Genomic DNA, 25893 nt, shown 5'->3' with positions numbered 1-25893 from the left:
CTGACCTGAAATACTCTTTTACAAGCAGAAGTCCTGAATTTAAAGTCTTACATAGTTTAAAGTATGAATGTATTATCAGCAAAAGGCACTAAAGATTAAAAGTAAAAGCACTTATTATGCAGAATGGCCTCTAACACTGTTATAGTTTGTACTGTTTGATTGTTATTAGTGGTACACATGTAAGCAGCATTTTAATGTTATATCTGGCTGGGTGAGCTATTAGTAAGTGCTTATAATTAATAGGGTGAGGTTATTATTAAGTACTTCATATACTGTTGGGTAGTTTAATATACTGCATACAACACAATACATTTTATATGCCCATTACAGGTTTTTAAAATCTTAATCTGTAGAGTAACTTTAGCTGTCAAATACAGTAAATGTAGTGCAGCAAAAAGTACATTTCCCTCTGAAATGTAGTGGAGTATAAAGCAGCAGAAAATGGAAATACTTAAGTAAAGTACAAGTACCTCAGAATTGTTTTACGATTTGTAAGATACCATAAAAGTAAACAAAGATAACTTACTCTTATTTTAAGTTTATGGGCATTAATAAAATAACCATAAAACTATTATAACAACATAAAGACAACAACAACACTACTACTACTACTATTACCACCCTACAAATAGTGCCATTACAGTCTCACGATGAGCATCAACGGGGTGTAGCATAATTAAAGTCATCTCGTGCTAAGGAGAGGCTCATTCCAACCAGAGGAAACCACCTGTTGTCTGGAAAAACATCTGTATCCACTACACACACTGCGCGCCTGAGTGAAAACCTGCGGCCACTCCTTCGATAGGAAATATCGAGGGCAAAGATCAAGCAAGCGTTACCAGAAATGCATTTGGAAACCACGGAAATATAAATCTTTGGATAATGCAGGGCTGCGGCTCACTCTATGCTTTGTACATATATCATTATTTTTAGGGTGCATTCAGGATAAATTTGACTATTATTACTTCAAAACTGAAGTATTAAGGTAGTCTGCAGTTTGACCACTAGAGGTCATTTAATGGTATTTAAACCATCCGGAAAACACACATATACACAACCAGTAATATATTATTTATCTGATTTATTTATTTGTTAAGTAAAAATAATAATTAATATGTTGCAAAGTTCAGTCCAAGCTATAATTTTCTATCACACACTAAAGTAAGTAGTGTGTCTCTGAACTCGTTGTGTCGATAAAGTTTATTCAAAGTCTCGCTGCTGCAGCAATGGCGGCTCCCATGTCCTGGAGGAGGCTGGTGTACTCCGTGTACACACCGGCCGTTGCCGGGGTTTTTACCCGAATATCTGACCGACTCTTCCGTGCACGGGACAGAAGAGGAGGGTAAGAGACACGGTTCATCCACGGAAACACAGACATGAGGATAAAATTACGTTTTTCTGTCGTGGTACCCTTCTGTCACAATGCAAGAGTTAAAGATGTCTTGCTAATGTTGTTGCTGCTAATTTCATCGCTCATTATCGGACTTATGCCCTTATGTTTTTTTATTTTATTATTATTTTGATTCAAAATCTACAACACGCCAGTCCTCGATATTTTAACGCATTTAGCCGCCAACTTGTAGCTCATTAAATCAACGCGTTTCATCCTCCTGAGGCTGTCAGGTTAGCAAACAGTAGCTAACCTTCAGGGAAAGTAGAGGTTTCCATAACTGAAGGACTGTACATGATGTTCTTCTTGACGTTTGTTATGTAACTGTCATTTTCACCTGACACCCTCTGTCCCATCATGTGACGCGCAGGGTTTACAGGTTTTCCTTCCAGTCATGATTACACAGGTGATATCACTCATTAGCACACCTGCGGCTAAATTACTGGAACTATTTGGGCCTATTCAAATGAGCAGGTGGGGTGACTGCTTGGAATAAAACACCTTTGTCCTCCATGGAACAAGATCGGATGCTAGTAATTTCTTCACAGCAGATAATTTGAGTTGTCAGAGCAGAAGAAGCACAAGTGTAACTAATAACATTAATGATGGTTTTGTCCCACTCAAGTGTCCCAGTAAATATGAGCCAGCATGCATAAGACCAGAAGACCCTGAAACTGAAGCAGCTAAATGGAATTCAGCCAACATTAATTTTATTATTTAGGCCTTTTCTCTCCCAACTGTGACATCTCTGTGAAAAAGATCTATTGATAACCAAGAATACTGTTTTAATCACCAAAATGTAAGATAACATTGAGGAGTCTGAGGCTGTTTTTCTGGTTCATTTGGCATCCTGATACAATCTAGACACTGAGGGGAAAATGTGAACGAATCCCTGCAATCAGGTTCCAGCATCTTGTGAAACGCCTTCCCAGAAGAGATGAAGCTGTTAGAGCAGCAGATTAAAACCCACAGTTTTGGAGTTAGATGTAAAGCAACCGCATATGGGTGTCACGTTCGGGTGTCCACATACTTTTGGCCATGTAGTGTCTATGCTTGTCTTACTTTTCATCACTATATTAAAATATGTTTGTAGCAATTACGATAGGTTTGTACTAATATTGAATTATTGCTTGGATCTACATCTAAAGAACTATAAAAGATGATGATAATAATAATAATAATAATAATAAAACTTTATTTGTATAGCACCTTTCATACCAGAAATGCAGCTCAAAGTGCTTTACAACACAGAAATTTCATGCACCAAGTGCTTCACATGAAAAGACATAGAATGAACATAAAAACAGGGATAGTGCCATAATTAATGTAAAATAAGAAATAAAGCCCACTTCATAATAATAGTTCAAATAAGATATAAACGAGGAATGCATAACATAAGATGGAAAATTTAACCCACTGTATAATAAAAAAATAGTTAAAAGTGCATAGAATGCATATAATCAAGTAAAATACAGTGTTTTAAAAGAAGTGCATAAGTGCAAAAAGAGTAAAGACCAGCTTTTCCAGTTTGCTAAATGAATCTAGATCTGTTGAGACGGATAAGGATGTAAATCCTTTAAGGATGCAAAGAGATCACACGAGTTCCCAGTCAGGGAATTTTTAATTATGAGGAAGACAGACAACATTTTTTCCCCATCACATGCTTCAAATCAGGAGGGATGTGGTGCAGTCACATACCAAAGTAAACAGCTCCTCTATTCATTGCAGTTACTAGCTTGAGCCTCACATTATTAAATTAGCGTCTAACATCGTTAAATCTGAGCATGTTAACTTCATCTCAGCTACAGTCATGAAATGGCTGCTCTTTGTAATGCGCTACACTGCTGCAATAATCTTTATTTAAATGGCATCGACAGAGACCATATTACAGTATGTTGATACTGAGTGTGTTCATTCCTTCTGTCTCCACCCTTTTTCGGGGATTAACAAGTCTACTTCGACTATGCTTCATGGAGGCTTTTATTTCACTGTAGCTTCAGGTAATAGTTGGTTATATATTGCTCATCTCAGTACTGAAACGAAGAGCTGGAACAGTGGTCAGATCATTTCAAAGTGTGTTCCTGTCACTCTCTCTTTATCTTTTACCACTTACAGAATATTGTAAAGGCCTAGAGGTCCATCACATTACATAAGCATATTACAAAGTTCCTTTTGATTACGTTTGTAATTTGCATGGCTGTAAAAGACAGAGATAATTCAGCTTAAGTTTCAAGGACATGAGAAAGTTCTCTTTCACGCTACAGTTATTTTATCACATTACTCATTGAAGAATATGCCTGTTTATGATAGGACCCAAATCTCAAACAACGGGGAAATCCCCCGCTCTGTGTTCGCTCTAACTCAGCACAGTGGCTTTGGAAAGAAGCCCTGAGCTGTGTTTTCTGTTTTAATGTGACTTTTGTTTCCTCTGACTACTTGTAGACAGTTTTTTGTGGGTCAAATCCAAACCAAAACGTAAACCATGGGAATGTGCGTGTGTGTTCTGCATGTAATTTGTAATGAATATGAAGGAATTTAGTAGAGTGACTTCTGACAATCAGCCTCTGAGGGTCACAGACATGTCTGAGGTTGACTCTCCACCCTGTCTTCATTCAATGTGGTTGCATTGTCAGACCAAATTTTGAGATTGTATTGCAGAGACAAAAGGGTTTGGTGTGTTGGGGTGAATTTCAGGACACTGAGAAAGAAAAACTAGACACACTATTAAATCCTCTCATGCATCTGTGTGATTAAAGATTAAATGCAACACTTAATTGATCAGTCAATCGATCGAAAATTATTAATTTCAGTTATTTCTTAAGTAAAAATGCCATACATTTGCTAGTTCCATGATAGTAAATTTACTAGCTTTGGTTTTTGGACTGTTGGTTGAACAAAACAAGACATTTGAATACGTCACCTTGAGCTGTGGGAAATTCTAAGGTGATATGAATCTGATTTAAAATAATCGTTAGTTGCAGCCTTAGTTTGAATGCACATAAAAATACCAACCGACCTTTTGGCAGGTGTCACCTCAGACTGCAGAGCTTCCCTGTCATGTGTTCGAATCTGGGTCACTTTGTGTGTAGTATTGTGGTGTGTGTATGTGCTGGTGGGAAGCTCTGACGTCTGATTCTTGAGACAGCACAGAAACACGATACTTAAGAAACAGTTTTTTTCCTGATAAATGGCACAACTGACCCGTTTTGTCTGACGTAGGCTTCCCAGTCAAACTGGAAGCACGATACATCCATTGAGACATCTAATTTTCCACTGTAAGGCCTGCCATTGCTCATTAATTCATTCCTCTGGAAATGTTTCAATCAACCCACACTTTCAGCTGAATTTCCATGCACACTTTAAAAGGGAAGAAATAAACACAGAAATAGTAGAAACACATTTTTGGGAGGGAACAAATCTATTTGATCTAATACATTTTCTATAAGGGAAACATTAGCAAGTTGTCTCACACCTTTTTGTCTGTCTTGACTTTGTTTCACCTGGTAAAATAGTAGTAGTGAGTAAGTATCTTAAATCCTAGGACAGTATTAAGGAGGAACAATAAAAAGCTGGTGACAAAAAGCCAGAGAAAGTGTTATTTCATATTTTGTAACAATAACAATATATTTTTTCACCTTGGAAATAGCAGTCAACACAACAATATCACCACAAGATCCTTCTGCTGAGAAAGATTGTGTGATATGATTGAAAGCTCCAGAGCAGCTACTAATGTAGCTTGTGGTGAGATTGTTGTCAACCGAAATTATGTTCAGTGCAATGAACTGTGTTTCACTGTTATGAATAATATAAGACAAAACTCTTCACACACGTAAAACAGAAACAAAACTAATTTTGTTAGTTTTTAATAAGAGTTTGCTTCGAGAACCTTATGTGGACCACAGACGGTTGTAAAATGATAAGCGATCACATTTCCACTGAAGGTCAATATACGATAACATCAGATTATTGCCCAGCACTCACCAGTTATTCCAATGTTTTGTTATGTACTAAAAATGTAGATAAACTGGGAGATAAGTTGTTGCTAAATGTTTGGGCTGAACCAACACAATAACAAGTTCCTGCAATTTCCATTTTTGCTCCAGGTCCTCGGTGCTGCTGCTGGCCCCCCTCCTGGCTGAAGCCGACCCGGCCCCCCGACGTGTCTCCAGGCCCACCGGGTCAGCCGGAGCTCAGGGCACAGAAGGCCTCTGCGCCCACTTCCGATGGATGGCGGAGCATGTACCCGCCTTCCGGGTGCCAGGAACCCACATCCACATTCTCACCTCACCTGACCAGTTCTACCAGGCCATGAAGGTCGGTGTAACTATGAAAATAACATATTTCGGTTTAGCTGCAAATAGGTGATTTAAAAAACAAAACTTAGGTCGATGTCTGCCAATATTGACTTTTCACAGATGTTCCTTTCATGTGCATTATGGCAGATAGATAACACATGAGGCAGAGAAAGTACTTGTGGTGTTTGAGGAAGTATTATTTTCCCAGCAGACTGTTTGTTTTGAGTTGGCAGAGTAGCGCACAGCAACTGACTGAGTTAATTGTTCCGCTCTAAAGTCACTTGTCTCCTCTACATACCTATGTTACAACTGACCAGTTTGATTTAAAACTCTGGTTACAAACTGGATTTTTTAAAGAGTTTTTATTTTTTGTTTATTTTACATAGCCCTGCACCTGCTGTGTGTCACCACATTGGAATCCTTTTATGTTTCCTCTAACTTTACCCTATTTTACTCAGCCATTCCAGGAACAAAGAAACAGGAATTTGCTGCAGTTTATATGTTGCTGTTGTGGCAGCCAGGCAGGAGTTTTCTCATACAAAGCCACTGTTTTGCTTAAACATTAAGAGTTTTAATACGTACAAGAAATGGGCTTCTTGATTCTAATTTTGGACCCTCCCAAGTGTTTGATTTTGTGACCTTTTTAACCCCTCATATATTTACATCCCTGTATATAATAAGGTCTAGAAATACTACATATAACACCTTTAATTAGTCATGATGTGTGTTGTGCACTTTTTCTACAGAGCAGGTCTAGGCCGTACTCTTTATAATATATAATAAATTAGTTTTTTGTTATTGCGGGTAAGTTAGTCTTACAGGGTTGTGTGAATGGGCGTGATTCACAAAAACACATAATTTGTTTTCTTTTTTTAGTGACACTTCCCAGTAACATTGAGAGCTGGGAATGCTCAATCTGAATGGCACTGTATTGTTGTATTCATAGATCACTTTCTACGCGCACACACGCACATTCTGTTCTTACCTGTCCGTCACTAATTGTCGCCAGGCTGTTTGATGATGCAGAAGCAACCAAAACATTTATAGCACCAAATGACAGAGTTTATGACATATTCCACCACTCTTAAATACCTAATAAGTACATTTACTCAAGTAATTTACTTAAGTACAAGTACCTCAAAATTGTACTTAGTATTTCCATTTTATTCTACTTTATACTTCTACTCCACTACATTTTGGAGGCAAATATTGTCCTTTTTATGCTACTGTTTATTTGATAACTTTAGTTACTTTTCAGATTATTAATACAAAATATAAAAATTAAAAAATTAAATATGATGTATTATTATACGTTAAATACCCAGCAGTATATAAAGTAATTAAAATGAGCTCCACCTTTACCAGCTGCAACGTTTAAAGTGTACACATAATGCATCACTAATTATAATCCAGTAATATATATTATATTATTCTGAAATTGGCCATTCTGCATGATAAATACTTTAATATATTTTGATGCTAACAATTTTGTACTTTCACTTAAGTAAGAGTTTGAATGCGGGACTATTACTTGTAACAGAGTATTTCTACACTGTTGTATTGCGAGTACTTCTTCCACCACAGGTAATAAAACTGCACAAAAAACAGGATGAAATATAGTTTAATAAATGCAACAGGACCTCAGATTTAGTTGCCGTCTGGTGAAAAACTAGATTTCTAATTTTGAGGATTTTCATGCTTTCCAATAGTGTGAAGGTCGTCACACACCTTCATGGAGTAAGACGTGTTTAAATCCCTTTTTAAAGGGTCAGTTCACCCAAATCACAAAAGGTTATACTTTTTCACTTGCCCTTAGTGTTATCAAGCCATGCAGATAGTTTTGGTCCAGGTTTTGAGATTTCTACCTTCACTTCAATACAATGGAGATCAATGGGATTTCTTTCTAGAAACTAGATCTGACGCAATTATTCGATTTCCAGGAAATGAATGAATTTATTTAGTTTTAAGTCAATTTCAAGTCAAAATACCAGGCATGACCTAGTTCCAGGGTTTGCTGCTGTTTTCTGTTCTTATATCATTGGAAGCTGAATGTATTTGGTTTTGGACAAAACAAGGAATCTGCAGACGTCACCTTGGGCTTTTCAATACATTCTGTCATTTTATAGACCAAACGATTAATCTAGAAACTAGAAGCAATTTCCTGGTTACTCTTGATAATTCACAGACCTCCCTGGTAACAGTTTTCAGTACAGTAACTAACAGTAACTACTTTATATGAAAACTGTGTTGTTATCAAGAGTAACCAGGACATTGTTTCTGTTCTGTGGAACTTTTTTTTGTCATTTTTCAATCCTGTGAGTACCATAAACTAAATTTCCTTCACCTCCATTGTATTGGGGTGGAAGCAGAAATCTCAGAGGGATGAATCAAAACTCCCCATGTTAAATAATAACTTTTCCACCTCTGTTGAAACTCTGTCCTAGATACAACTAGAGGGAAGTGGAAAAACTGTGTTTTTGCCATAATTTGCGGGTCTCTCTGTACCCTTGAATGCCAAAAAATATCTGTCATTTCACAAAAAAGGACATTTTTCTTACTCTTTGAAAAGTTTACACTTTGGAGATTTGAGTTTTTTGTTGTTTTTTTTAAAAAATGATCTAAAAACAGTGTTTTGTTATTTGCTGGTTTGGGGGACTCTGGTGGCCCCAGGAATCTGGTTAGTTTGCTTGTGATTCTGTGCATGTGACTGGCAGGAAATGTACCTTCTGTTTAGAGTTTATCAATTCTTAGTATCAGACATTTGTGACCAGATTCCTGACGCCCACATAAACTCACACATTAATTCACTGTTGTCTTTGTTTGTTTCTGTTTTTCTTTCACCTCAGGCACGTATCAAGACTGCGAAGACGCGAGTGGTGATGGCCTCGTTGTATCTGGGAACAGGTCAGCTGGAGCAGGAACTGGTGAGAAGCGTGGTGTTTGTGTGTGTGAGAAGCAAAACATTGGAGAATTTACGTCTTTGGATGGCATTGTTCTCACCTGCCCAAAACGCAGGCGCATGCCAAATAACTGGTCAGAGATGCCAGAAAATGTGAGTCAGAGTTGTCTTCCAAGAGAGTGTGGTTTGTTCAAAATGAAAATGTACTCCAGACCAACTACAAGGAATGACCCCAAAATGCAAGGGTTTATGGGAATAAGGAGACCAGTGTTGGCATGTGATAGCCTGCTGTTCTTCATGCTTGGAAAGCCTAGCATAACAACATTAACCCAAAGCAAACCACAGTCTGGTCTGATGCTCATATTCTGCTGTTTTTCATGTTTTTTTTCTAACTGGTTCGAGCAGCAGAGGGTGAATTACAGAAAAAGGCGCAGACAAGTCAAACATGCTTTAATTACAGTTAAAAGCATTTAAATCTGCTGTGATTGCTGCCAAACTCTGTAACCTCATAGGATGATGGATTACTAGAAATGTTGAGTCAATAAGGTACAGTGAGTCCATGTGACTTTTATTTTGAAGCCCAGGATTGCTTGTAATTGGACACAATGAACTGAACTCAATTCAGTACAAAATGTGAGTATGGTTTGTGGTTTAGACTGAAGAATGCAAACTGCAGGTGTGATTTCACCCTAAAAAAGCCTGGATCTGCTAACACAACCCCGATCCCAGGCTTGACACAAAAGGTACTTGACTGATACTGACAGTCACACCTGTGCAATGTATTTACTTAAGCGCGGATATTTTAAAGACACGCATTATTTATCTTTAGCACACACAAGGCAATTCAAAGTGCTTTATATAAGTGAGCCAATGTTTATACATCAAAGTCTGTGTACAGGCGTTGGGTAGTGTTACTGCATATGTGAAAAAAGTTGTATAAAGCCTATTGTGGCTCCCGAAGAAGCTGCACGCAATCTGATAAATTGCCTCAAGTGATGTCATATGAGTCAGTGTCGGTTGGGGTTGAAGACTAAAAAGTTTGAAAATGAAAAAGATCTGTAGAAAGAAGTGAGGCTACATTAGCATAACAAACCCGGATCTCCGACCGAACTGTCTGTGGCCTTGTTGCATTGTGGGTAATGTAGGCACCAGGAAGAAGAATGCGTGGAATAAAAAAGAAGATATCTGTGGTTCTGCTGCATCAAGTTTGACCCTTTTTTTGAATTCGCCATCGTGAGTCTGACAATGTTATAGAAGTGCGTTGCAAATTGGTACTTTTAAAGAAATGAATAAGAAATACATTTAAAACAGCATTAAAGGATAAAAACAAATGCAAACAAAACTTAAAAGTTAAGTACAAGATGTATGTGGTCTAAATCAGGGGTATCAAACTGAAATTAGCTAGGAGACACTGGCCACTTTGTGTTTTTTTTGTTTGTTTTTTTAAACAATAATTTTAAACTATATATGTTCACTCTGAACCTGAGTAACTCGTCTTTTCCTAACCTCTCACTCTTACCTAGCGCACTTGCAAAGTGCTTGCTCTTGGTGGGAATTGTTGGGTCTCTGTAAATAACATTATAAAGAGTACGGTCTAGACCTGCTCTATAGGGAAAGTGCAATGAGATATCTTCCGTTATGAATTGACGCTATATAAAATTGAATTGAACTTGGCTCTGCGTGTTTAGTAGAGTAGTGGTGCTTGGGATTATGTTCCTGGAAAACATCAGCTTTCTCCTTGCAAGAGGCAGTCACATTAAACTAATGTCCAAAAGTCAATTTTTCTCGAAACTGTCTGTCCTCGAGGTCAACCTTTCCTGTCCGCAGTAAATCAGAGTGCTGTTGGTTGGTAGCTAAAATGTTAATGCTGACACATTTCGCAGTTAGGTGCAGCTTGCTAAATATTAAATGTGAAATAACCAAGTTTAATGCTCCAATTCTGCTCATAATTAAATGACTACTGTAAAAGAAAAGAAAAAATAAAAATGAATTTGCAGGCTGGATGTAAAAATAAATTCTAAACATGTGTGGGGACTAATGAAATCTGGCCCTGGCCCCTGGGCCAGTATTTTGAGACCAATAGTCAAGATTTAGGTAAAAGCAATAGAGACCTGCAGATCCCCGGACTTGGAGGTGGTAAGAGTTTGGGCAAATGTATTTTCTGCTTCTTTGCAGTGTCTCCCAGAGCTCCAACTGATGATCACATTTCTTTCCAGAGCAGAGCTGGAAGCGTTGGTGGTGCTGACGTCCCCAAAGAGCTCTCTGCCGGAAAGAAGAAATGTTTTACTGGCATGTAAACAGGCACGCGGTAGTGAATGCATTTGGGCACCAGATGCACAATTTAGACGAAGTAAAAAAACACATCGGTTTGAGATCAGGTGGGGGACAAATGCCAAGCTCGCTGCAAGTAAAGACTCTACGCTCGCTACCAGTGGTGCCTTCTGAAGAGCAGCCATTTCCTCTTTGTGCACGAAGGAGTTAGTCATGCTTTTCCCACGCTCAGTAAACAGATAAAAAAGGCTGCCGGTGTTTGATAAATGTTGTCTGCTGCCAGTTAGGCAATAATCATTAATCTATTACTTTGTTTTGCAGCTCCTTCTTGGAACGTTCACAAATACACATCCAGTAGGACAAAGTGTAAGAAAAACAAGGACACTAAGATCAGTGTTGTGCTGTTACACTTTTCTTAGCTGAAACCACTGTTTCAGAAACATATGTTAGACTGGTCTACCACACCTGCCAACATTTAGGTTTCATTGGATTGTGTTTCATAGACTATCTGGCAACTTGGGTGACGTCAAAAAAACATCCCTGGATCCGTGTTTGACGATTATTCAGAAATTTGAGGGCCATGCAAATTACGGGAGTTTCCCAGGAGAAACAACAAAACGGGAGGGTGCCAGGAGTGTTGGCAGGTATGCTGGTCTACAGGCTAAAGCCAGCTTGAATTTAACATTTAGACTAGTCCAATGCACCTTATTTTAAGCCTGAAAACTACCCAACTCAGAGGCTTTCAGAGAACAAACAACAAATGTTGTGGTTTGCTGAACAATGGCATGAAGTGCTAGAGTGAAAAGAGCTGAGCAACTTGAAGCTGTAGCCCAGGTGCTGATGTTCTTCTTGATTAGTGTCTTAATTTATCCCAGATTCAGAGAAAAATAGTAGGGCTTCAATTAATCGTTTAGTTTACAAAATGAAAAAAAAAGTGAAAAATGCCCATTACAAGTTCTCAGAGCCCAACGTGACTTTTCAGATGTCTTGTTTTGTCCGACCAACAGTCCAAAACACAAAGATATTCAGTTTACAATGAAATGAAACTGAGAAAAGCAGTAAATCCTCACATTTGAGAAGCTGAAAACTATAAGTAATTTATTTAACATTTAAACGATGAATCATTTATTAAAATTGTCGCAGATTCATTTTCTGTCAAAGTTAGAACATTTAAAAAAATCTGGGGGTGTGGAGTTAGAAAGAAGTGAGCTTACCAGACCTCTGTAGCCCGCTTTTCATTTCTACTAGCGGGTTGAGTTGCATTGTGGGTAATGTAGGCACCGGGTTTTGACAAGGAAGAAGACTGTGGAATAAAAAAGACTATCTCTGGTTCTGCTGCATCAGTTTTGATCCTTTAAACTGTCCATTGTGAGTCCAACAATGTTACAGGAGTGCAATGCTAAATTGGTGCATTACTCTTTTAAACATGTTTTGATGTTTGTCCACTGCTTTCTTTGTTTTTGTTAAGGTGGACTGTATGGAGGAAGCTCTACAACGCTCGCAGGAAAACAGTCCTGACCTAAAAGTCTCCATATTGCTGGACTACACACGTGGCTCACGAGGTTGTTGGCTTTCTCCATGACATCTCTTTGTTGCAGGTTAGCACGGAGCACCACGCTCATCATCCTGATTGTGTCTTGTTGGTTATATTTTACGTCCAGGACAGATTAACTCGAGGACCATGCTGCTGCCGTTGCTGCAGCGCTTCACCTCTCAGATGCGGGTGTCTCTGTACCACACTCCAGACCTGAGGGGGCTGCTGCGGCTGCTGGTCCCTCAGCGCTTCAACGAGACCATCGGAGTCCAGCACATCAAAGTCTACCTGTTTGACGACAGCATTATCATCAGCGGGTATGTTGATTCACCTTTCAGCCTTTTTGTCAATATGACCGTTTTCACTCTGATTTTGTTTGACTTTCCCTCCTTCTCACCCCTGTCTGCTTGTTTAATCTTGTTTTGGTCCATATTATGTTTGCATAATGCTTTCCTAATCAAAGTGCAGGTGTTTACCACCATTGCTAGGAAATGTTCTTGGTGTGCTCCAATGCCAATGGGGATAGGAGCTGGTTTGTGCCGGCTGATTGTGGTTTCCACTCCATTTCAGTCAGCGCACAAAATGGCACATGCTGCTGACACTGTTCTGAATTGACGGCTTGTGGGGAAAGTAAACAAAATACCACGTGTACCAAACAATAGAGACTACTAACACATGTACTGTATTTGCACCAAGGACGTTTTGAAGATTCACACTAGTTCTGTTTGGGAATGTTTCCCCTTATCCGTGAAGCCTTTTCTGCTTTAATGGTATTATTTCATGTTACACTTTTTACAAGAGAAATCTCACATTAGGCTGTAGCTTGTCTATCAGTCACATACTCGCACACTCGTGGAAGCAATCAGAATGATTTTCTGTGGCTGTTAGCACAAAACTGGCTGGTGGTCAGCTAGATAATTTCTCTAGAGAAGAGACACCACTCTGTTGAACTACAAAAATACTCATATTAACCAGAAAACATCAACAGAGAACAATCTTTTTTTTATTTTAACCGCTACAGAATGAATGTTCATTAGCTACAGCTGAAAATGAGAAGCCTGCTACCTATCAGTATGTTTTCCATTGCTCTTCACTAATAAAAAGAGTGAAGAGAGAGAAAAGGTTTGATAAGAGATTCTTAGCATCTGAGCTTAACAAATCAAGTATTTTGGTGACCAGGAACCGGATCCAAAATAGAACCAGCTATTGGAACCCATCTCTACTCTATGAAACATCCCTTCGTCCCTCTTTTTCCTGTTTTCTATCTCTTGCCAAAACACTCCTGTACGCTCTCTCTCTGTTCCCTGGTTTCTTAAAAACTGTCTCACTCTCATTTTTCAGGGCCAACCTGAGCGACTCGTACTTCACCAACAGACAGGACCGCTACGTGCTGCTGGAGAACTGCAGGGAGGTCGCCGACTTCTTCTCTGACCTGGTGGAAGCCGTGGGAGATGTTTCCCTGCAGCTTCAGCCAGATGACTCGGTCACCATGCTGGAGGGCATGGTGCACCCATACAAAGGTAGAAACCAGACGTGTGTGTGTGTGTACACAGATGCATGTTTACCCTCCAACATATTTTGACACTTCATGCTCATTTACGGTGGCAGCGGCCCAGTTTTCAACAAGAGGAGCCAATGGATTTCGCTAATGGAGCTTGAAAGCTTAGACAGGCGAATAGATGATGGTCAGAATGTGTGTGTGTGTGAGTACAATGAGAAAGATTGAGAGAGCTCTTGCGGTTGGATAGTCATGCAGCCGGATGTGAAACTGTCAGGATTTTCTCTACACACACACACACACACACACACACACACACACACACACACACACACACACACACACACACACACACACACACACTCATACTGTGTGTCCGTAACTGGAGCACCAACTGCCAGGATGTTAGTTTGAGGGGTAAATGACATCATATCTGCAGGACTAGACCGCCGTGGTAACAAACACCAGGAATAGAGTTGTGATGTCACAGTTTTGCTGGAAGACGATATGTAGTGTGAACTGACACACACACACACACAGTTATTCAGAAACACACACAGATGCTGGTGAAATTTTAATGAAAGACATTAATAAAAATGAAGGAGAAGATTTGGAACTGATGATATACAATGAGGTGTCCTAATAACGTACGAGGCGGAAGCACAGTTTCACTGTAGTCAGTCAGTGAGCGTTAACTGATAACATACCACAAAAAACTGTTGCTGTGCACTTAACTGCAGTTTAAAGTGCCGGTTCACTGAAATTACAAAATATTACAAAAGATTCCAGGTGACGCGGGACTGACCATCGACGTGAAAAACTTAATTCGTATAAGTTGCACATTTTTAATTTTTAAGTCCCTGGTCTCCAGGATCACAGATAAACAAAGTGCTTTTTGTCACAACGTCACGTAAATTGTGGTAGAAAGTGCAGGTTTCTTATTCACACAGTGTTTACTAATGAGCGAGCTACTCGCTAGCTTGCGAGCATGACACGAGAAGTAGCGGAGGCGATGATTTGTTCGCTTCCGGTGTGTCTTCTCTGTAGCGCGGGGTGAAAATTTGCTTCGCTTTCTGTCTGAACACATCTTTAAACTGATGGTTAAATTATTACAATGTGTCCTAATATACATCTTTAATGGCCATTTGCCAGCCAATCAGAACCAAGCATTTTCCAAAATAACAACTCTTCATCTGACGTAGAAAAGGTTTCAATCGTAGTCATCTGGACACTGTTTCAAGACGTTTCGGCTCCCATCCGGAAGTCACTCTCAATTGTGAAAAAATTGGACGTGAACTGGAAATTTAAGCTACTCTGTGTTATATAAGCCCTGCCCTCAGGAGGGAATCTGCCTGAGTATCTGTTAATAGCTAGTTTCACCTGAAACTGACCTAATAGTTTCAAGATGGCCCAGTAATCAGTAATCAGGCCTATTGTTCTCTGGCTGCATCTACTTCATCACTGTTAAGTGCCTGATTAGCATGTGATTGGCGTGACCAAGGTGATAATACACTCTGATAGACTTTGGGCAGATTAAATCTCAGACCACCATTTCTGTTCAAAGAGGGGTTCTCTTTCAAAGAGAAAGAGAACCCCTCTTTGAACAGAAATTCTCTTTCAAGAGAAAGAGAACCCCTTCCAAAGAGGGCAGGGCTTATGTAACTCAGAGTAGCTTAAATTTCCAGTTCCCGTCCAATTTTTTCACAATTGAGAATGACTTCTGGATGGGAGCCGAAACGTCTTGATTCTGAAAACAGTGTCCAGATGACTACGACTGAAACCTTTTCTACGATAGAACACTCCTGGACGAATGAGGGACTACACCGTCTCTTCATCTGACGTTGTATTTTCATTCCCATCAACATCCTTCATGTTCCTAAGTGGCTGTAAATTCTCCCAAACACATAACACACTCAGAGCCCAGAGCACTGTGACCTAGAGGGCAGATTGACCCGTCTCCCGCTGCACCCACTTAGCTTTATCTGTGTGTATACTCCCATTTTGTATCTCCGTGGCAACCAGGCAACAGGCAGGACTTCTCGGCGGTGGCGAGGAAGCGGATCATGGAGGTTGTGAACACAGCCCACATGAGGCAGCGGCTGTTGAACGGCTCGGAGGACTCTGAGGACGAGGGGATGAACGAGGGGGAGGAAGACACCTGGGTGTTTCCTCTGGTCCAGATGAAACCTCTGGGGATCCACGTGGACGAGCAGGTCACACAGGTGAGGCTCCACACCTGACCATGTAATGTCAGTGACCTCTTCTGATCGGTCACGTTTGAAGCCAAAATTTACACAAAACATACCTTTGGCTCCATAATGATAGAAAGTGTTTGAAACTAATATATAAAACTTGACTATGTTGATAAATATTTTCATTCTTTTTTTACTCACTCCTGTCGTCAGTGCTTTGTTGAAGTTGACCTTTTGCTTGCTTTCCTTAATAACACTAAGTAATAAATATCATTAGATAGAGGTTCTTTGTTGTCATCAAGGGTTGTTTTGAATATGTGACTAATAAAATAATACGTGACTAATAAACCCTGAATAAACATTTATTCAGGGTTTATTAGTCACATATTCTGGGAATGAATGCAATAAAATAATCAGAGTAATATACCATAATTCAATAAAACAGCACATACTGTGGCTCAGCATGCATTTAACACTTTAAGGTTCACAAAGGGAAGACTTGTTGCAGGACTGTTTATTAACAGTGACATTGTAGATGCTTTTATTGTGTCCACCCTTGGTTGCTTTGGTTTAACTGATGGCGATGCTGCTGTTCACAAACAGCCCTTGTGCAGGTTAACTTCTTGTTGTGTACATATAAGACTTGTCGCTTTTTGGTTTTGACATATTTTCATTGATAAGTACCCACCTTTCTTAAAAGGAGCAGAGGAGTTTAAAGAGATTTTCACCCAGATTTTGTGACCCCATGCACCCAACAGTTGTTTTGTCTCCTGTAAGACGAGGTTGACCTCGGTAGTTTACAGTAAACAAGGTTTTCTTGTATCAGCCACAGAACATTTTCCTGAAATAAAGTAAAGAGAAAAAGAAAATGAGCTGCTGATTATGCACCAGAAAATACATGAAATAATTTTCATCTACAGAGTTGTTGCATTAGAAGTTGTAAAGTTTTTAAAATATTGCATTAGAAGTTGTAAAGTTTTTAAAATAATTACCTGGACTTATTGTCACCTGTTTTTAATGATGAGAATAAACACCACTAAATGCCAGAAAATAACGAGCTAGGGCTGGACAATAAACAAAATGTATCAAATTCCCAACATTATGAATCTCTTGCAGATGTAAATTTACTCATTTTGCAATAAATACATAGTCTGAATCTCATATAATTAAACTGAGAATAGCTCCAACAACCAGTGACGTTCAACCAGTAAATCAGACCAAACTCCAGTCAAGAAGTCCAGAATTTTAAACCAGTCATAGAGTAATTGAGCAAACATGAGGAAGGAAATGCACTGCTGTATTAAACAGCATGTTATCACGTTACATTTATTATTATCAATAAGTAAATGCGACGAGCTCTTTAATGAGCCCTATGTATAGAGCTGTAATAAAACACTAATAACCAGCTCAGGTAATAGCATAGCAACAAGTTCTATTTTTCACAATGTCAGGAATTAGAAGCACTGCTGAAACATGTCTTTCTTCACTCTCCGTTTCTTGTTAAACCTCCAGCGCCTGCTGACAGATGCCGGGCCAGACTCCACTGTGTTTCTAACATCGGGTTACTTTAACCTGACCCAGGCGTACATGCGGCTGGTGCTCGGGGCTGGAGCCAGGTACCGCATCCTCACCGCCTCCCCCGAGGTCAACGGGTTCTTCGGAGCCAAGGGAGTCGCCGGAGCGATCCCTGCAGCTTACATCCACATCGCCAAACAGTTTTACAACCAGGTGTGCCAGCTGGGCCAGCAGGAGAGAGTACACCTGCATGAGTACCACAGATCACAGTGGACCTTCCACGCTAAAGGTGGGATGAAACAAAAGCACACATAACTGTATCAACACTCACAATTCCCACTAGGGCTTCAACTAATTATCATATTCTTCTGTCGATTACTTTTTCAATTTATCGTTTAGTGCATAAAATGTCTGAATGCCCATCACAATTTCCCAGATCCCAAGAAGATGACTTCAGATTACTTATTTTTGTCAGAACAACAGTCCAAAACCTAAAGATATTTAAATTACAATGATAGAGAAGAGAGAATAGCAGTGACAATATAAGCATTGACCACATCAGGAATGTTTATATTGTCTTGATTTATTAGTTCAGTTGTACATATAAATCTGTGAGCGAACAACGTGTTTTGCATTGTGGTCAGGTCATCACATGATCAGCAACAGGTGTGTGCTTTTAAAGGTCCAGTGTGTAACATTTAGGAGGAGCTATTGGCAGAATGGAATATAATATTTGTAAGTTTGTTTTCATTAGTGTATAATCACCTGAAAATAAGAATCGTTGTGTTTTCATTACCTTAGAATAAGCTGTTTTTATCTACAGAGGGAGCCTGTCCCCTTCCATGAAGGTCGCCATGTTGCACTGCCATGTTTCTACAGTAGCCCAGAATGGACAAACCATCCACTGGCTCTAGACAGGGCCTTTCGCGTTTTTAGTGAGTTTCGTGGCCACCGTAGTTTCTCCTACACGCTTAAAAGGGGAGGGTGAGGCGAGCGGTATTCAAATGGTTGCAAACTGCAATTTCACCACTAGATTCCACAAAATCCTACATACTGGACCTTTAAAGCTTCTAGTGATAGTCAATGATTAAATACAGATCATGTGACAAAAACTGCTACATTTCTCAATACATCATCTGTATGTATAAAAAGCACCCCACTTATAAGTTTTTACATTTGAGAAGCAGGAAACCGAATATTTGGCAGGTGGGGCGTTTTGCTTTGCCCTAACTAATCAGTAGTGATTTTCAGTTAACACGGAAGATGTGGTAGTGGCTGCTGGAGCCATAAGTTTTCAGGACAATCTAAGAAAGGGTAGAGTGTAGGAATTGTTATTTCTGTAAATTGACAACCTGTACCGCTGCATCAATCTCTTCCTTGACGGTTGTCGTAAATTTTGTGGCAGTTTTTCTTTTGCTGTTTTTCAGGGATGATGTTAGCTAAGCAGGAAGATGACGTTGATGTTCTTAATATTGATTAAACAGACAAAACCGTGATTAATGAACAGTTTCTCCAATGGGTTAAAACAGCCGTCGCTAAGCACAATAGCACCAGATCTGTACGAATGTCAGAACAAATATGGGGGGTGATTCAGTCAGAGGTCTGGTACCAGGCTACCGGTTTATCTCCTTGGGGTTTGTTTTGAATTGTGTGTTATTTATTCAAAACGTAATCACCAAAAATAAGGGGTTCTTCGGGCAGCGCGATAGCGGTCGATAGCTATGGTTACTGTAGTTCATATTTCTGTTCGACTTTCTGTAGATCGATTAATCGACTGATTGTTTCAGCACGAACTCCCACATCAGCATGTCTTTCAAGAGATTACAGTCTAAGCCAGGGCTCACCGTCCAGACTAGTTTTGTTTGGCTTGGTGAAAATAATAAAACGCATTACTCTTGCTGTTCTTTTCCCTGCTCTGCTGTTCTTCTTGTGGTCACAGTGGTATTTAGCATGAGAGGAGAGGGCTTGTACAGTCATTCTGTCGTAGCCTGAGGACAAGGATGTGTACACTCACTCTCTCTCATACTTTGGGGTTTTGGATCGACGGTGGGGATTTCTGCATGTGCTTCCTTTTAGTTGTGGTCTGGGCCGACAGAAATCCCTGCTGGAAACGGCTCTCTGAAGCATTACCTCCTCACTGGCTCACTCCACTTTTTTCCTCTCCTACAGGTCTGTGGTATTACCTCCAGGGGCAGGATCGGCCTTGCCTCACTCTAATTGGCTCCCCTAATTTTGGTTACCGCTCAGTTCACCGTGACCTGGAGGCCCAAATCGCCATAGTAACGGAAAACGAGGAACTGCAGAGCCACCTGCAGGAGGTCGGCCCTTTTTTCCTTTAACCGCAGCCAGAAATGATGAATGACTATGCAACTCCACTGAATACACACCTGTGTTTTAAACTGTGTGCCTCTCAGGAGCAGGAGATGTTGTACCAGCGCTCCACTGAGGTGTCCGGATCTACGTTTGAGCGGCCGGACCGCCACGTCAAGCTGTGGGTGAAACTAGTCACTCCCCTCATCAAGAATTTCTTCTGAGATGCCACCAGGTGGTAACACACAGACAAGTATACACTCACTACACATGACATTTACTCAATTTGTTTATTTTGTTAAAGGATAATTTTGGTTTATTACAACCTGGGTCTTGTTTTCTTTTTAGTGGGGTGGGGTGGGGGGTGGGGGAGTCCAACTGGGGAATAAACATGAGCAATCAGACGATCAGATTTTTAAAGCTGCACTAATCAGTAATTTTATTAACAATTAATCAAATGACTGACCACGGCCACAACTTTACTACTTTGGTTCGCTCTCATCGCTCTCATAGCGTCGTTTCCAGACACAGCAGGCAGCTCTAAAAACCCACTGTACCCTCCCTGCTCAGCACCACACAGTTGGTAGAGAGTTGGTAGAGACCAAAAACAGAGCTAAGAGAGAGTGAAGATTGGACTTACGTTCATCAGATAGATATCATCAAATATGACTTCATAAGGATGATAATGTGTCTCTGTGTCTGCTGGATGTGTAAATAGGCAACAGTATTATGAGCTCTTTAAGATACAATGGTGCCTGACCATTAAGAGCTTTATCGGTGAGGAGAAGGATTTTAAATTCTATTGTTATTGTAGAGGCTGATTTACCAGATTTCTACTTCCAGTTTCCAGTTTTGACTTCTCTTGTTCCATTTAATTAATCCAACTTTCTTGGGATTTAAACCAGTATTTTACTCACAAGTCCAAGAGGCAGAAAAACATTGAATGTTGGTTTATTTGAAGAGTTATGGATTACAATAAGAGGGCAGGTGCTTATTATCCAAACAAAAGTTACATTCAGGCTGGTGTATTACCGACTTTATGTCCTATTCTGCATTAATAAGGTCAAATGCTTATTTTCAAGTCATGCCTCATAGACTTTTCCATCTTTTAACTAATCCTACACACATGCACGCTAAACAGCTTTACATCTATCACCTGTCTTAAATACTATAAATATATGCATGTGTATTCGCACACATAAGGAAAGATTAATACCAAATATAATCATAATTTTAGTATAATATACTAGAGCTGCAACTAACGATTATATTTGTTAATTTTTTTGATTAATCAATTAATTGTTTTATCTAGAAAATGGCAAAAAAAAAAGCCCATTTAAATTGCTTCATTTTATGTGATAAACAGTCCAAAACCCAAAGATATTCAGTTCACAATTGTGTTTAACAAAGAAAAGCAGCAAATCTTCACATTTGAGGCTGGAAGCACAAAAAGTTTGACATTTTTGCTTGAAAAAAAAATGACTTTAATATCAAAATAGTTAGTCTGCGATTCATTTTCTATCGATCAACTAATCAGAAATACTTTGTTGATCCCTGAGGGGAAACTCTAATCATCATTTAATGGACTAATCATTTCACCTCTAAAATATACATACTTCTATGTACTATGAACATATAAAACATACAACATAAACAATTAAAAAAATACAAATATATGCTTAACTGAATGAAAGCCAAACTGTAAAAGTAAGTTGTAATAAAGCAGAACTTTCCTTTAAAGCATGTTTTACATCTCCATGCAGTTGTGCATTGCTTCCATTGTTTTTATTCAGATTTTGTCTGCGAGTTTTGCCGAGTAGACAAAATACAACCTTGAACATACTGTACAGAAACACACACACTCAGTAAAACAGGCTGTGGCTTCTTAGAAATGCCTGCAGTCATTGTGGCGAGTCCAGAATCGCAGGTCCCGTCCTCGCCTTCCCAGCAGCCCAAATCACCAAAGTGAGAGCAGGGACAGCGTGTCGGCTGATTCACCCCCGTCAAGAAGTGAGTCAGCGCGGTGCTATGGTGATGATTTGACAGTGTGGTCTGTGTTACCGTGAGTCCTGTCAGGACTTGGTGAGGTGAAGTCAGAGGGTTTATCGACAGTGAACATTTCAAGTTCATTTTGAAGAGATACGTTTTTGTGAAAATAGAAGATGATTAAAAGGAGAGAAGACGGTAAAAGACACACAAAAACATCAACTAGTCACTCAGAAAGGAAGATATGTTTCATAAATTCAAGTTCTAGCCAAAGGGAAGTCAAGTCTAGATCACAGCAGAAGACTGAGGGAAAGACACGCGACAGTTTGTTTGGTTTTGTTTATTTTATTTTGTTCGTTTCTCAGACCAGGAAGTGTCACATGCTGGATATTGATGGTAAATGGGCGACGTCTTATTGCTACCTGGACAGAGTCAAGGAAAACAAAAAAACTAGTTGACTGATCTGCTGCCAGAAGGAAACGGTCGTACCTTTAAATAGCTCTTCTTTCAGAACGTGAAACACTGTTCACAAATATGCACACAGCAAATATGAAAATACCTCTCAGACAATAATGGGAGCAGGAGGACATTCAAGCCTGTTGTTGAAAAAGTACTGGAAGTCCTCGTGTTACCGGCATGATGACGCAAACACAGAGACTCCTCAGAGACCGCAGGCTAGAAAGTCATAAACATGTTTAGATGACAAAAAAGGCAATTTAGTGTCAAATGATACAAACACTGAGAGCTGGAAATAATGGCTGTGAAAACTGATCATACTCTTCACCGACTTTAACCTACTGCACTTATCAAAATCATTCAGCTTTATTTTGTAGGAGGACAGTGATTTTCTTTTGGTCTTTTCAAGAGATTTATTGACAATTTATAAAAAAATAAAAAGAAATCTTTTATGGATCAATTTCTATTGTATTATAACCTTTAACATATTGTATCATTTACTGTCCAAAGGGAAGAGCTTACAGCTTTCTACAGTTGTCTTTTAAAACGAATCAGGTCTGAAACTTAGCAGCATGTTTGTTACTTTTTATTTATTGTTTGTGTGTTGCTTGATAAATAAACATAAAAATTGTTTCAAAGGAAGAAGAAATACAACAAATATAATGTCTAGCTGCAGCTAAGCAGCCCCTGTTCCTGGTCAGGCTTTTAAATTCAGGTTAAAGCAACTAGATTTGCATTAAAACAACTACATACGATGCACACTTACTTAAGCCTGTTTCATAGACAAGCAGTTTTTTGGCCAGTGTTTTATACAGGCCTGTCATTTCTTTAATTCCTGTATTTTTAGATCACATTTTCCCTTTTTTCTACTTTTTTTGTCAGCACAGTAGCATTCATGTAAACAAACCGTATACAAACTAACCACTGACTGTGGTTAATGTTGTCCGTTAGGCATGTAAAGCAGTCTGTTCATTCTTACTGTTTTGTATCCGTCTGTTATTGTGATCTGTGTACTTTACCGCTTATCTCTTTGGCTTTTTTTCCTGACAGAGGAAAAAACAAAACACGGCCCTCCAACAATAGCTTTGCCGGTTAAAAGGATAAGTCCTTATCGGCAGCACAGCACACGCCTATTGTTAGAAAGTAGTGACAACAGGTTGGAGCCTCTCCAAACTCTTTTCACCGCCACGATGAACGTCATGTTGAACGGCCTCTTCTGAGGGTCAGCAGGGTTAAAACACAGCTGATATACAGCATCATGATGAATCCTGGTTTAACAGGCTGTTGTGACGGACCTGCCTGCCCTCTAGTGGTGAAACTGTGATCTCCCATTGTGGTTTCACACATTGAACTATCCCCTTGTGACCCATCAACAGTCTGTAGGTTACGACCTGTAGGTCACTTTATCTGCTAAAGTGACATTTTAGAGTGAAAGATTAAGAAAAATTCTTAACTTTAACCTGCAAACCTGCAATAAAAACTGTTTAATCAACTGTCTTTGGATTTAAAAATGCTTTTAGTTCCGTCCGCTGTTGCTGAGGTTTCTTCCATTTTTTTCCCACGTTAAAGGGATTTTTAGGGAGTCTGAATCGAGGGTGTAAGGACAGAGGCTGTCGTATGCTTACAGATTGTAAAACCCCTTTGAAGTTAATTTTTGTGATTTGTAATATTGTGTTATATAAATAAAAAGCGCAAGACTGTTGGAAAAGAGCATCAGTGACTCCAAACCACCAATTTATTTAAATAGACACTATTTTGGTCCCAGTTGGGTCTTCGTCAAGTTTTTACAACTATTTTATATTTATTTAAGTCCAAAGATGGTAGCAGGAAGTGACATACAAATTAGCTCAAAAAACAATTAAAACGTTATTTTATCAGGTACATTTATCTATATTAATGTTATTTTCCTTTTTATATTTTCATACATAATAATGTGTTTTCACCTCCACCTACCATCTTTTTTTTGGTTTAAGAATAAAGACTATGAATATTTTTTAATCCAGATTGACAGAAGAGTGTTTGACGACTCTGGAAATTTCTTCAAAACTGTGTTAAATGATGTTAAACGACGCTCTGAGTTTTGAAACATCTTTCAGAAAAAACAGAAGCTTGTGACTTCAGCGTGACGATGATGTGAGAGACAAACTGAGGCTAAATTCTTTCTGCCGGCCTTCAGCCTTCACATCACGCCCTTCCTGATAACAATGAACCACGACTGATTCACTCATACCAGACGTTGTAGACAAAATACTCAACATATTTTCTCCGTGTTTGTGTTTTCATGTTGAGCAGGAGGCTGGTGGCTTCGGTCTTCTTCGGTCCTGGTGGTTGAAGGTCTCGGTGGAGGTCGGCTCGCCCCTGCAGACGGGACAGTCGGACACACTGAGTGTCAGCGGGATGCTGGGAGTCTTCAGCGTCACTTCAGCTTTAACCTTCATCAGTGTGTGCCAGGAAGTGACTCTCTCACTCACACACACACGCACACACAGGAGCAGATGTATGTGATGCATTCAGGGGGTAAATCTTCTTATTTTATTTCTATTTAAGATCCTGTGGTTTACCTGATATGTTACTCTGTTAGATAATTTATGTTTAAACACTTGACGTCATCACACTGTGGATTTCTGTTTTTTAGTATTACTAACTACAAGCATTTCAAAAAAATCTACTTCTACTGTACATACATCTTGCATGTACATGTTGCATTTATAAGATAGCAATAGAGACTTCATCAGTGAATGTCCCTTATGTTTAATGAAGGCTGTGACGGTAAACAGACGGGTGTGAAGTATTACAATCCCTCGAGGGGCCTTAATAACAGTTTTTAAGAGCTCTTACAGTGAGTTTACACCTCTGCTTACAGCAGTAATCAAAGCTAACTGTACAGTTTCTGTGTTATTATCTTTGTAAATTAAAGGACGATGTGGTGAGTTTTTAAAATAACTTTAAATGTGACCTTTTTTGTTTGGTGCAATGGTTGATTTTTTTTAACCCTTGTCGTCGTAGCAACATACAAAGACAACATTTTATTTTAAAAAGGTAAAAGGATGTCATGTTGCGAAAGGCAGCAGCAGGTGAACCTGCTAAACCAGCACCAAACAGCAGCTAAAGAGCCAGATATTTCCCTCAGGAGTTGGTAGAGACTTTAAAAGAGAGTGTGTATATTGGACTTAGATTTATCAGGCGGACATTAACACGACTAAATGAATGCTAATGTTGCTCAGTAACTGCTGGATGTGTAAATAAGCAACTGTTTGACCCTAGTTCACCCTAACAACTTTATAAGGTGATATTATGTCAGTGTTCAGTTTGTTTTTGCTGCCCCCAAGTGGCCAAAAAGTCTTTGCAGGTTTAAGGAAATACCTTAAGAAAAAATCTAAAGAATTCTTTCTCTCTCTAGATTTTTGCAGTCCCAGGTGAATTCAAGTTAATTTTACATCCTCAGAAGTGTTTTACACGGAAAGATTTAATATAAATATTTGGTTCACAAATCTGATTCTGCCATGCCTTTTTAATTGCGTCTAATGACAAAGAAATTATTTTTTGG

The 25893-nt window shown here is 39.3% G+C and overlaps 1 protein-coding gene across 1 annotated transcript; it reads left to right on the top strand.

Annotated features, from left to right (window-relative positions):
• Positions 1-1186: 1186 nt before the first annotated feature.
• Positions 1187-25289, top strand: LOC122867272 (CDP-diacylglycerol--glycerol-3-phosphate 3-phosphatidyltransferase, mitochondrial). Its single transcript, XM_044177838.1, has 11 exons — positions 1187-1342; positions 5494-5704; positions 8532-8609; positions 12324-12417; positions 12517-12706; positions 13731-13909; positions 15910-16109; positions 17592-17883; positions 19764-19912; positions 20009-20139; positions 24639-25289. The coding sequence occupies exons 1-10, from the start codon at positions 1227-1229 to the stop codon at positions 20126-20128; spliced, it is 1629 nt and encodes a 542-aa protein (XP_044033773.1). The 5' UTR covers positions 1187-1226; the 3' UTR covers positions 20129-20139; positions 24639-25289.
• The last annotated feature ends 604 nt before the right edge of the window (positions 25290-25893 follow it).

This window comes from Siniperca chuatsi, linkage group LG20, assembly GCF_020085105.1.
Source record: "Siniperca chuatsi isolate FFG_IHB_CAS linkage group LG20, ASM2008510v1, whole genome shotgun sequence".
Taxonomy (NCBI): Eukaryota; Metazoa; Chordata; class Actinopteri; order Centrarchiformes; family Sinipercidae; genus Siniperca; species Siniperca chuatsi.
Note: the sequence above shows the minus strand (reverse complement) of the source record. Positions and strands in the feature narration are given on the sequence as shown.

Bases quoted from the DNA above. Each gene is read 5' to 3' on its own strand.
- LOC122867272 (XM_044177838.1), top strand. From the start codon at position 1,227: ATGGCGGCTCCCATGTCCTGGAGGAGGCTGGTGTACTCCGTGTACACA. The intron at 1,343-5,493 runs GTAAGAGACACG...TTTTTGCTCCAG, and splicing joins GCACGGGACAGAAGAGGAGG to GTCCTCGGTGCTGCTGCTGG. The intron at 12,418-12,516 runs GTTGTTGGCTTT...TTTTACGTCCAG, and splicing joins CTACACACGTGGCTCACGAG to GACAGATTAACTCGAGGACC.